The 12,262-nt window shown below is 49.5% G+C and overlaps 1 protein-coding gene across 1 annotated transcript in view; it reads left to right on the forward strand.

Moving 5' to 3' along the window:
- The first annotated feature begins 223 nt into the window (after positions 1-223).
- The window catches only part of PTK7 (protein tyrosine kinase 7 (inactive)), a 68,480-nt gene continuing 56,441 nt past the window's right edge, over positions 224-12,262 (forward strand). The window contains exon 1 of the mRNA XM_090282448.1: positions 224-474. Within this exon, the coding sequence (XP_090138574.1) occupies positions 396-474 (79 nt within the window). The 5' untranslated portion in view covers positions 224-395. The remainder of the gene's footprint in view (positions 475-12,262) is intronic.

Genomic DNA, 12,262 nt, shown 5'->3' on the forward strand with positions numbered 1-12,262 from the left:
TCAAAAGTCATTTTGGTTCCCCTGAGTCCCTGAAGATTAGGCGGTAGGCACAGCCTACCTCCCTCTACCTCGCTCAGGTCATCGGCACTCCCCGGGGATCCATCTCCAGACCCCTCCCCCAACTGCGAGCTCCTCCCCACCGCGGAGGGGAGGGGGCGTCTAGGGGGCGGGGCGCCGCGCTGCGGCCCCAGCGGGGAGGGGGCGTCGTGGGGCGGGGCTTGGCGGTGTCTGTGGCGGCGGGCGAGGACTCGGAGGTACCGAGCGCAGCTCTGGCTGGGGACGCCTCGGGCTCGGGCTGCAGCACTGGCACTCGCGCTCCGGTGCGCTCGGCCTCCTGGGCCCGCCGTGGAGCGCAGTCTGTGCGTCCACCCGCTGCCTTTCCCGATCCCACAGTGATGGGAGCTGTGCGGGGATCCCCGAGCAGCCCCCGCCGGCTGTCCCTGCTCAGCGTCCTGCTGCTGCCGCTGCTAGGCGGTAAGTCCCGGCGAGCTGAGGGAGCGAAGCTCGGGGAGCGCGGGAGCCCCGCTGGCACAAGGGGCACTCGGGAAGTGGGTTTGGGACGCTGGAGTGGAGAAGACACTCCGGAGAGGTGGAGACGCTGGCTTGGGGTGCGAGGTTCCCGCGGCTGGGAGGTGGCCAAGCCCCCAGCGGACTCAGTCGATCGGGGACCCTCTGCCACCCATGGCCGCGAGGTCGCATTTCCAGCCTCCAGAGAGTTTTCCTGGCCCGAGCCGAGAGTTTTGGTCGGAAGTTGCCGGCGTCTGGGCCCTTGTGGGGAGTTTTTTCTTTTTTTCCGGGAGAAAAACGATTACCCCCCCACCCACCCCCACACACACTTATGGGGGGTGCGGTGAGGTGGCTGGCGGTGGGTAGATGGAATGCCCCGGGCGGGCTCAGCCCAGGTGAGGAAGGCCGGCCTGGGGCCGGATGCTGTACCGACCTGCGTGCGGCGCGCTCCAGCTTTGTTACCTATGCCGGCCCGACGCTCCCGGCTTCCCTCCTCCAAGTTCCGGGGCCAAGCTGGGACCCCTCATGGCCCTGTTGGCGAGGGCGGAAGAAGGGAAGAATTAGGGGCCGCCCCATCTCCTCTAGCTCCTGGGCCTGTGCCCACTCCCAGCCAGGGTTGAATCTGGGGAGCGGAGTCCCAGGCTGTCGCGGTGACTAATGTGTGAGGGCCGCTGCCAAAATCGGGCATGGCCGGCCTGTAAAGGTGCGGATGGGGTTTGTTCTGCTTTTTCCTGGCTTTCCATCCTGTGTCTCCTCACCGAGGAAAGCCAATCTCACTTTCTGTGGGCTAGTGGGGCAAAAAGAGTTCATTCTGCCTTTTCTTGAAGGGCCTTAGCATTTTGATGAGGGTGTGGCCCGAATCTCTAGGTCAGACTGGACCCCGACGTGACCCCCCCCCCCCCCCACGCCTCACCTTCCCGCCTTTATTTCCTGTCTTCCTCACAGCTGAGAGTCACCACTGAGGTGGTGAAGTGCTTTATAGGAAAGCACCAAGCTACCGCAACAGCCTGGACTGGAACTATTCCCCCATCTTTGTCCCTCCAAAAAAACACAAAAATCTTTGGTGATGATTGTGGCAGCAGTCCTCTCTGGGGAACTCTGCTCAGGGGACCTGAGCTCATCACTTTCCTCTTTTGAAGAGTGGTCATGGGGAGGGTGTGGGTAGAGAGAATTGCTTTTTCTGAAATCCTTCTGGCCTGCCAGCTGTTAAAGGGGTTTTGGTGCTCGTGGAATCAACATCTCCCCCACCTTTAATTGTGGAGGACCCAGAGGAAAGAACAGGCTCCAGGGATGTGCAGGAGGTGTTTCTGGAGCTGCCCTGTGTTCCTTGTGATGTGTGGGGTGGTTATTGCTCATGGCAGAACCCACATCTGCTCCCAGAGGAAGGATGGAAGTTTTTTTTGCATAGCCAGGATCAGGGGCCCAGCCATATGGGCCAGCAGCCCATGCTCACAGGCTTGCTAGGTTGGCCAGCTGTTTGGGTTTTGGTGTGTGGGTCGCCAGGTAGGGCTGCCTTCGCTGCTGATGTTTCAAGTTCTGGGGTCAAGGGGAGATTTTGGTGGAGACAGGGCTCTTGTTCAACAAATGCTAAATTCCTTCCATGAGGAGAGGACTCTAATGTTAATCAATGTTAATCTAGTGACTGGTGTTTAGTGGAGGGGGCTCCTGTGGGGGAAGTTAGGGCAGGCTGCTGGCTAGGGACTGGAGGTCTGGAATCTCCTCTGGGGGCGGGGGGGCATGTCTTGTGCTCAACAAAGGAACGGTTTAATGAGAGCCTTAAATCAGTTCCACCAAATGTGCCTTGGTGTGGAACCTGTCCATGTGCTGTAAACAATTTCAGTCAAGGCTGAGGCGCCTGCTGTCTTCTAGTGAAATCTGGGGACTCAATCTACCCTGGCCAGCATGACTTCAGGGGGCAGTGATTTTTAAATAGATTACAGTAGACTTTTCCGTCTCATTGTTTGTATGATTCACTGGAGTTGTAGTGAGACCCCGCTGTTAATAAGGTTGGAGTAAGGGACCTAGGCTGGTGAGATTTGTGGATTAGACCATTTTGAAGTTTGGGTAATTAGGCTGTTAATGGCCGAGTAACTTTCCAAACTTTGAGATCCCTGTTGGGATTAATATGGTGGAGGAGGAGGAGGAGGAAGAAGAGAGGGCTTGATGTTTGAAACCTGGAATTCTGAGCTCCAACTGCTTGGTCAGTTGTGGTCGGTCGTTCCCCATCCCCATTTCTATCCGCTGCCCACCACCCCATTCTTTCCTCCAGGCTCTTGTTTCTTTGGGGAAATAAGGTTGTCATGTTCTGAGTGAGGTGGTTCTATAGACTCCCCGAGGCTCTGCAGCCTGTAATTCAGGCTTTGGAGTCGCTTTTATCAGTGATGGGCTTCCTTGGATGTTGGGAAGTACAGTGGGAGGGCACGGGTAATCTCTGCACAACGCCGCTCTGTGGTGGAGAGAGCTCAGGCTGTGGAGATGAAGTGTTTGGCAGCAAATCAACTCCAACTCTGACAGGCCCTGTGTCCCTGGGCAAATTTCTTGACCTCACAGTTGGCCTCCTCTGTATAGGGACTTAACTTCCTGGAGTTGTGCTGAGGATTAAATGTAATGAAATATATAAAGGGCTCCTTTCTTGTTCTTCCTCTGCTGTGGTGTGCTTCCAACATACCTTTCCATCTTTATAATCATCCCCAACAATAAACATTTTTCACCTACTGGAATCCTCCATTCCAGCCCAACTAGTCTCATTCCCGTTGCCTAAAACACACGTGGTTTCTCAGACCTTTTTGTCCTCTCTGGCTAGTCCCTGGTCACGGACAGCCTTCTCATCTCTCTTTTGCCCAGGTTTACCTCCACTTTCTCCCCGAAACTGCCCTCTCTCTCCTGTCAGAAAGTGGATGCCTGTAGAACTTTTGGACTCTAAAGACATGTTCCATGTTTTTGCCCCAGTTAGGTTTTAATTTACTGAAGGGCTCCCCCTTTAGAATTCAGGTCAGTATCATATTTTTAAAACTTTTTATTTATTGATTTTGGAGAGAAACATTGACTTGTTCTTCTACATATATATGCGTTCATTGGTTGATCTGTAAAATTTTTTATTCTTAGAGAGAGGAGAAAGAAGGGAGAAAGAGAGCGAGAGAAACATTGATGTGCGAGATACGTCGATTGGTTGCCTCTCACTGCCCGCCCCCAACCCGGTACCTGGCCTGCAACCTAGGCATGTACCCTGATGGAGAATTGAACCAGCAACCTTTTGGTTCATGGGCCGGCACTCAGTCCACTGAGCTACGCCAGCCAGGGCCACTGGTTGATTCTTCTGTGTGCCCTTATCAGGGATTGAACCTGCAACTTTGGCATATCAGGGTAATACTCTAACCAACTGAGCTATTTGGCCGGGACGCAGTATCTTATTTATAATGAGTCTTTATCTAGCTAGGTTTGTTAAAAAAGGTCAAAGAACCTTTTGAGTAGAGGACAGAGTAATCAAGGGCATAGGTACACAGCCCCTTTGCCTCTTAGGAACTGGGGTGGTGGTGGTGTCTTTTGTACCCTTTCCAGCCTCTGTGGGTTGGGGTGGCCTGTTTTTCTTTGTGCCTGCTCTACCATGACCCAATCAAGGGACTAGCTCTTCCTTCCCTGTTTCTGGGCTCTCTGTTCTTTGTGGTGCTTTCTGAGTTTTGATGTGGCTTCTGGTTTTCTCCAAGAGTTCCTGGGCGTGGGCAACCACCTCTACACATGAAGCTGACCTGCCTGGAAAGGCCACAGCTTAAAAATCATGAACTGGGCATAGATTATCTACAACTTTGTCACTCAAAATAAGGTCCAAAGACAAGTGGCATCAGCGTTCCCTGGGAACATGAATCAGAATCCCAAACTGCATTTTAATTAGCTCTCCAGCTGACTGCACCCCAAAGTTCCAGAAGTCGCATCTCCCCTTATACAGAAACTCCTGTTGCCACAGGACAGCTCTTACACAGTATTTGGAGACTTACCCCAGCTTTTAGTTCATGTGTACACTCTTTGGTGTGATGTGTACATTTAAAAAAAGACCTCATTTTGAGTTCAATTTGAATTAGATTCTGTCAGGAAGCTTGTCCATTAAATGTGTGACTCTAGAACAGTGGTTCTCAACCTTCCTCATGCCGCGACCCTTTAATACAGTTCCTCATGTTGTGGTGACCCCCAACCATAAAATTATTTTCGTTGCTACTTCATAACTGTAATTTTGCTACTGTTATGAATCGTAATGTAAATATCTGATATGCAGGATGTATTTTCATTGTTACAAATTGAACATAATTAAAACATAGTGATTAATCACAAAAACAGTATGTAATTATATATGTGTTTTCCGATGGTCTTAGGCGACCCCTGTGAAAGGGTCGTTCGACCCCAAAAGGGGTCGCGACCCACAAGTTGAGAACCGCTGCTCTAGAAGATTTGCAACATAAATGTGATGTACTGTTCCTCTTGGAGTCTCAGCTTTTCTCAGAGGAGTGTGTCTTATTTTATAGTGGTGAAATTGGATTTATTAGGCAGAAATTTGTCAGTGGATGACTTTTCAGGAATACATTTGGTTCCTAAAGGGAGGTGACGTCTTCACTGGGCTTTGATAATTGTCGTGTTGTTAAGTCTTTGGAGTATTTCATATTTTGGAATGAAGGGGTTTTTGTGAGTTTGTGTTTAAGCCAGGGCAGCTTCTGTGAGATTCATCTGGGATGTAGATTGGCCGGTTCAGACTCTAATTTTTGAGCCAGCAGCAGTTTAGGGCCAGGGATTCAGTCTTTGGTGTTTTCCAAATGGAAGAAAGGGTCATTAAACAGGGTTGGGTATCCTTGGCCTGTGTCCCTCGGCCCCCCTCTGCTCTCCTAACCTCAGTGGCATGCGTCTGCTGCTGTGCCCCTGGCACTACCTCTGGCAGAGCCACATGGTGGGTTACAGGCTCAGGGCCATGGCTGCTGGCGCAGGTTCTAGCCTTGTCCTCCAGCTGCCGACCTGCCTCTTTCCTCACTTCCTGCTCTGGCCCCCCAGACGCCTGGTCTCTCTCTCTCTCTCTCTCTTTCTCTCTCTCTCTATCTCTCTCTCTCTCTGTTTTTTTTTTTTTTTTTTTTTTTTTTTTTTGAGGTTGTGGAAGTTCTGCCATGGTGTCTTGGGATTCTCTGAGTTTACCGCTGAGTGCACACTTGGCCCTGCCGAGCCCCCTGGTGCTTTGGTGGAGCTGGTGCAGGAGCTGCTACAGCTGATCAGTGGTTTGAGGAAGCCCTCTGTACTATGTCACTTTTTCCATTCTCTTTTCTTTTCTACATTTAGACTATTTCCCTCCCAGCAGCAGTGAGGCAGGGAGGAAGCTTTGTTGGAAGGGCGGACGGATATATGCAGACGCCTTTCTCCTCTTGCTGCTTGGTTTGGGTTCTCCAGGCTTTTGTGCCCCTGGATTCATTAACACTGAATGAAGGCACAGGTGAGTAGAGAGCAGTCTACTTGGGGTTCTGTAGATCCCAAGTTCCTGCCAGAAGCTTTGACCCATCACGATGAGCAGGATATGCACTTACTGTTTTAGGTGTGTATGTAAGTTCTGAAAACTGGGCCCTGATTGGTAGGGAAGGGATATTGAGTCTCATGTTAAGAAGGTGTAGATTTGTTATTTCTCAGAAACGTGGTCCAGAGACCATCTGGGAATACAGTGGAGGGCAGGTGTAACCATAGGTACTGGTTAAAATTTGGGTTGCCTGGGCCTTACTGCAGACCTGCCCATAAGAAATGGAGGAGGAGTGAGAAAATACATTTTAGTTTCTTATTTGTCACATTATATTGTATTTTTTGAATAGCCAATCCAGTTACATAGTTCGAATCTCAAAAGAAACTGCATTTTAAAAGAGATTCCCAGGAGATTCTTATCTTCACTCAAGTTTGGGAACCACTCCTAAGAAGGATTTGTCAGTCTAAAGTGGGGGCGTGGTTATAAGAAAGAGGTTGGGAAGATGGAGGCTTAGACTGACGTACTCGGTCTCCCTCTACAACTAAGAAGGAATACAACTACCTCAAAACAAAAGATAATTAGAAATTCCAGAAAATAAAACTACATGGAAGCCCAACGTATGATGTTATAAACCAGCGGTGCTTGTCCGGACGGGTAGGAGAGGCGAGATCAGAATAGGACGGAAGGGTCGGGCTGAGCTGTCCCCGGTAGCAGCAGGAATAGCAGCGGGACTGTGAGAAACTCCAGGGGAGCCCTCCCGGCTGCAGTCGAGACCCGGCAGCTCCCGATTCAAATGCTGGGGAAGGTCGACACCCCCCACCCATCGCCTTGGACGGTGAGGCTGTGGGGAAGGAGCCTCCCAGTCTCTGGGAGGAAAGTAACAGCAGGAATCCATCTTGGACCCCCCGCCCCCACACAAAGCGCTGTAGAGCGCGAAAAAGGTCGCCAGTCGCGCTGGTCAGTCGCGGAGATCGCTGCCAGTCGCCGGGCAGTGACGAGTGCAGGGCGCTCCACCCCCTATAGCCTGCCTGGGAAGAAAGCTAAACACAAATCAGTTAGAAGGAAGCAGACAACGATTGAAACCCGGGTGACGCAGCTCACCAGGCAGCAGATGAGAGACCTGACAGAGGAACAAATAAAAAACCTTTCGGAGGCTCAGTTCAGAGCTATCGTTATAAGGTGGCTTACAGAATTAACAAAAGATTTGGAACAAGACAGGGAAGGAACGAAAGCTACTCATACTGAAACGAACGAAAACACATACAAGACAAGTGGTGAGGAAATAAAATCCAAAGATCAAATCAACAAACTAGAACATAGGGAAGGAATAAGCAGACAACCAGCGCAGAAAGAGGAAACAAAAAGTAAGGAAAGTGAGGAGAAGATCAGAAACCTCTGGGACAGCTATAAGCGGTCGAACATTCGAATAATAGGACTGCCAGAGGGCGAAGAAGAACTAGAAATTGAAAAATTATGTGAAAAAATAATGAAGCAGAACTTCCCGAACTTGGGGAAGGAAATTGACTTACAGGTCCAGGAAGCATAGAGAGTTCCAAAAAAACTGGACCCAGGGAGAACCACTCCAAGACACATTATAATCAAATTGTCAAAAATTAAAGATAAAGAGAGAATCTTAAAAGCAGCAAGAGAGAAGAAAAGAATCATGTACAAAGGGGTCCCAATTAGACTATCAGCGGATTTCTCAAAAGAGACCCTGCAGGCAAGAAGGGACTGGCAAGAAATATTCAAAGTAATGAAAAGCAAAAACCTACAACCACGAATACTCTATCCAGTGAAACTGTCATTCAGGATAGAAGGGCAGAGAAAGTGCTTCCAGGACAAAGTAAAACGGAAGGAGTTCATTAGATCCAAACCACTGTTATATGAGATGTTGAAGGGACTGGTTTAGAAGAAGGAGGATCAAAACTATGAACATTAAAACAAAAACTGCATCACAACAACCAACAGCAGAAGCTAGGGAATCGAAACAAAGGCAAACTAAGTAGGCAACGAGAGTGGAAAAAGAACTATAAGTATTGGGAACATATTGGGGGGAGGTCAGTGGGGAGGGGGAAGGGGGAAAGGAAGGGAGATGGTACAGGAATTAAGAAGCACAGTAGGAGGGAGTGGAGTAGACAGGAAGAGGTTGAGAAGAACTATGCACAACCAATGGACATGGACTAAAAGGGGGGGACAACTAGAGGGAGGGGGGCCCCTGGGTGGAGGGGAGCAGAGGGAAAAGAAATTGGGACAACTGTAACAGCATAATCAATAAAACATATTAAAAAAAATAGAGGTTGTTATTAATATAAAGGGGCTTAGGAGCCAGTCAGTTGAGTGTTGGAGGGTCTTCTATGGGTGATGCTGACTCAGGTGGGGCAGGAGGCAGGAAGGAGACAAGATGAAGAGATGTGAATCAGATGAAGTATAATGAAAGGCACGATTTGGGAAAGTGCTGAATAAAATAGAACAACAGTCTAGACTGTGTACGGCAGTAACCCCATAACGCAGGAGCAAATGGGAAGGGAAGAGGCTTCCGAGAGGAGAGAGGTTGACATTGCTAGTAGCGGTAGGCTGTATAGAGACATTGGACTAGGAACCTGAAAACCTGGGTGGTTCTTTTCTAACCTCACAAACATCAATGCATGATAAAGGAAGAGAGGCAACATCTATAACCCTGTGACACCTGCTTTTCTGTGTTCTGGTCCTTGCTCAGTTGCTGCCTAGCCACAGAACCGTGAGCTGCTTCATTAAACTTTCCCAGCCTCAGTTTCCTCATCTGCAAAATGCAAATGATGCTGATCCCTGCCTTGCACCCTGGTGCTCTGGGCTGTAGAGATGGTTGTTAACACAGGGAAGCAGCCTCTCTGGCCAGCCCTGATGTCTTTTCCCAGAGGCTGCCCTGGCCCTTGGTACCCCTTCTCTTTCCAGTCCTGGGTCTCTAGAATGGTTTGTGGGGGTTCAACAAGGACCCTCTTGACTGGCAGCTTTGGAAATGATTTCCTCATTGTAAAGTCCAGATTTTCTAAATGGGTCTCTATATTCTAACAGCAGCTCGGAGATGTGGACACAACCACTGTGCATTTCCTGGTGGGAATTCTTCCTCCCTCTGTCCCAAGAGCAGCTTCTCCCCAGGGTGGTCAGTACTAGTGCAGGGCCACCATCTCCCTGGCATGCTGATGATCTTCCAGGGAGTGGGTGGCAAACTGTGCTGCTTGCAGTTGAGGCAGACTTTTACATTACATGAGGGAGGGGCTTCTGTCATCCAGGATGGCTGTGGGGGCTTTCCCCAGTCATTCATTCTGTATAACTTGTGGGAACTTCTGTCAGCTCCATGGGAGGTTCCTGAGGTGCTGTGTGGTCTCCCGATGGGTGGTTAAGGTGGTCAGAGTGGGCAGCAGCATACACTGGCGCTCTTTTGTCCGGTTCTTGGGGTGGCGGGGCAATGAGGAGAACGCTTGTCTTCTTTTGGGACTGCTGAGGTATCCTGGCAGCTGGTGCATACAGTGCCTTTGTGCAAGTTAGAAACAGGCGCCCTTCCTCCGAGTGAATGCAGCCCCGCACCAGGACACAGGGCTTGGGCTAGTGGAGCACAGACAGTATTTTGATTGGCTGGGCGTCTTGAGCAGTGCACACCCTGGACATATGTGGCTGTCCCGTTGGAATGAGGGCCTTGTAGCCAGTGGCTCTTTGCTCCCTAGTTGATGGGTCGAGATGATTTTGGTGAATAATAATTAGAATAATAATAAGTATTATTATTCTAATAATATTTCAGGTGAACCCTTTTCACTACTGCTCTGCCTCCTATGGGGGTGGGGTGGGATGGGGCACTCCTGCTTGTACTATAGGTGAAGCCTGGGTGGCTGGGGCCCAGGCTGCACCTACTCCACAGTGTCTGTGGCTGCTGAGGTTGCAGCCTGTTTCTGGGCTCCTCTCCCCGCCAGAGGATTTTGCTGTCTTGCAAATACAGGATTTTTGCCTCTGTGATATTTGATAGAGAAGGCTGGCTGAGTCTTCAAGAAAGAGAGGCCAGGTTGCTCAGCGTTTACTTCTCACTTAATAAGGAGCTTTGGGCTTGTCTCTGCCAGGGCACACCAGGACCCCTCGTGGTCCCACGTGAAGTGTGTGGGCATTCCTGATTTAGAGGAAGTCCCGTAGGAGAAGTGGTATCACTTAAGTCACAAAGATGAGGCCTCGGTCTTGATGGGCTGTTGTTCTGGGTACCCTGGAGGTGAACCTGCTCCCTCTTAGCCCGACGAGACACTAAAGGAACACGGGGGCTGGGAGTTGGGAAACATGGATCCTGCTTTCCCATATTTGCCCCAGACTGCTCGTTGGGCAAGTCCTACCTGCCACTTGGGCTTCAGCTTGAGGGCAAAAGACCTTGGAGGATCCTGTGCTGTGGTGACCTTTGGGACTGACCCGACCCAGTAATGCCATATACACCCTCTAACTGTGTTTCTGCTACACTTACAGGCTCTCCTCCTTGCTCTTGGATCTTGGGAGAGCATTTTATTCTGGAATCTGTAGTGCGTGGGCACAGATGTGTTGAGACTCGATCAACTGGTGCTGTGGGTGTAATTCCCTAGGTGCAAAGGGGAACTGAAAGGTTTGAGTAAATTTGGGGGAGGTTTGGGAGAGTGGTCTTAAGAGAGAAAGAACAAAAGGAGAGTTTTTATCTGAGAGAGAAGGCAGAAATACTTACCTTCTTCAAGTATTTGAGGGACCAGTGCCTGATGGGGAAGTCATTTTTTTCTTTTGCACAGAAGGGAGAACAACTGAAGGGAGGCTTAAAGTTAGGAAGAAGGGATTGGTCTGCTTTGGGAGAACCTCTGTAATAACCAACAACTGTACCCTGCTTTGCAGTTTACAGAATGCTTTCACTCACATTGACATTTGATCCTATTAGCAAGGCTCAGAGGACTGCAGGATGAGGATGCTGGGTTTTGTTTAGTTTTGTTTTTTTGTTGGGGGAAGGGGTAGGAGGCATTCGTCAGGTAAAGAAACTGAGGCACAGGATATGATCCGTTCAGGACTGCAGAGCTGATAATAGAGCTGATTCCTGTTCTCGTATGTCCTCGTATGTATATCCTTGCTAGAAGCTATGAAATGTTGCGTATACACGTCTTAGAACTGGGTAATCTTTGGGGAGTGGATTTTGCAGATGAGATGACTCTCCAGGTGGGTTTAGGAGCAGCCCTGCTAGAGTCAGAGGGTGGAGTAACCTTTGTTCTTTCTACATAAGGAGTGATCTTCAGGGCCACAGCCAATTTTTCTCCCTCTGTTTTTGTTATAAAACAGGTTAAGGTTTTCAGTGACCCATTCTGAGATTTGTATACCTTGTAACGTTTTTAGAATTATGGCCAGACTATATGTAATCTAGAAGTTCAGAACACTGTGCCCGAATCCCTAAGATTTGAGCTTTTCTCATGAACCCATGGGTTCTTAGAATCTTCTGCCTGATGCTTCTAGAAGGTCACAGGTAGTTACAGGCTCCACCTTGCAGGTGTGCTGCCACACTGCAGACCAGTGTGCCTCCTGGGAGCTGTACACTGGGTGATGCTGTGCTGGAGACCACATGGGTGCTATAGAGTCTTCTCTGCTGTGGCTAATAGCTCGCCTAGTTTGCCGTCTCTCACTGCTTTTGTATGGATCGATGTGCCTGCATTTGGTGGTAGAGACCTTGGCGCACATAGTAGGGGTATGATGAATGTAGGTTTCCCTTTCATATCTGGATTTGGAGGAAAAGCCTTTGAATTCTCAAGAGGTTTCAGAAGAGGTTGGACAGTGACCTCTGATGTTCTGGGAGATGTGAGCTTTTTCGTGCCAGGTCTGTCTCCCTTTAGCAGAGTTGTCGACTGCTTTTGGCAATCCTGCCAAGTTTGCTTTTCTGCCCCTGCAGTTCTCAGATTCCAACATGGAAGGGTGCAAAGTGACACTTCGGTGTTCTGATTCTGTTTAGCTCATCTATCAAAAACCACAAAGCCGAGCTGTTTCCTGGCTGGGAGAAGAGAGAGAGGGACCCTTCATGCCAGCAGATGATGTGCTAGGATGGCATTTGAGATCCCAAGTTCATTTCCAGCCACCTGAAAAAGAGGACAAATCACAAAGAAAACTGTTGTGGTGCAGCCTTAGGAATAAAGGGGCGGGGGTGGGTGGGCAATGTTGTTAGGTGTGTAGCTCTTTGCTACAAAGAGCAAACCATGCTCTCTGGTTGGTTAAACTGACTGATTTAAAAATGTCCACTTTGCCAGCAGTTTCATCACCTGTGATCTG

Source organism: Furipterus horrens, unplaced genomic scaffold, assembly GCF_987537825.1.
Source record: "Furipterus horrens unplaced genomic scaffold, mFurHor1.1.pri manual_scaffold_6, whole genome shotgun sequence".
Taxonomy (NCBI): domain Eukaryota; kingdom Metazoa; phylum Chordata; class Mammalia; order Chiroptera; family Furipteridae; genus Furipterus; species Furipterus horrens.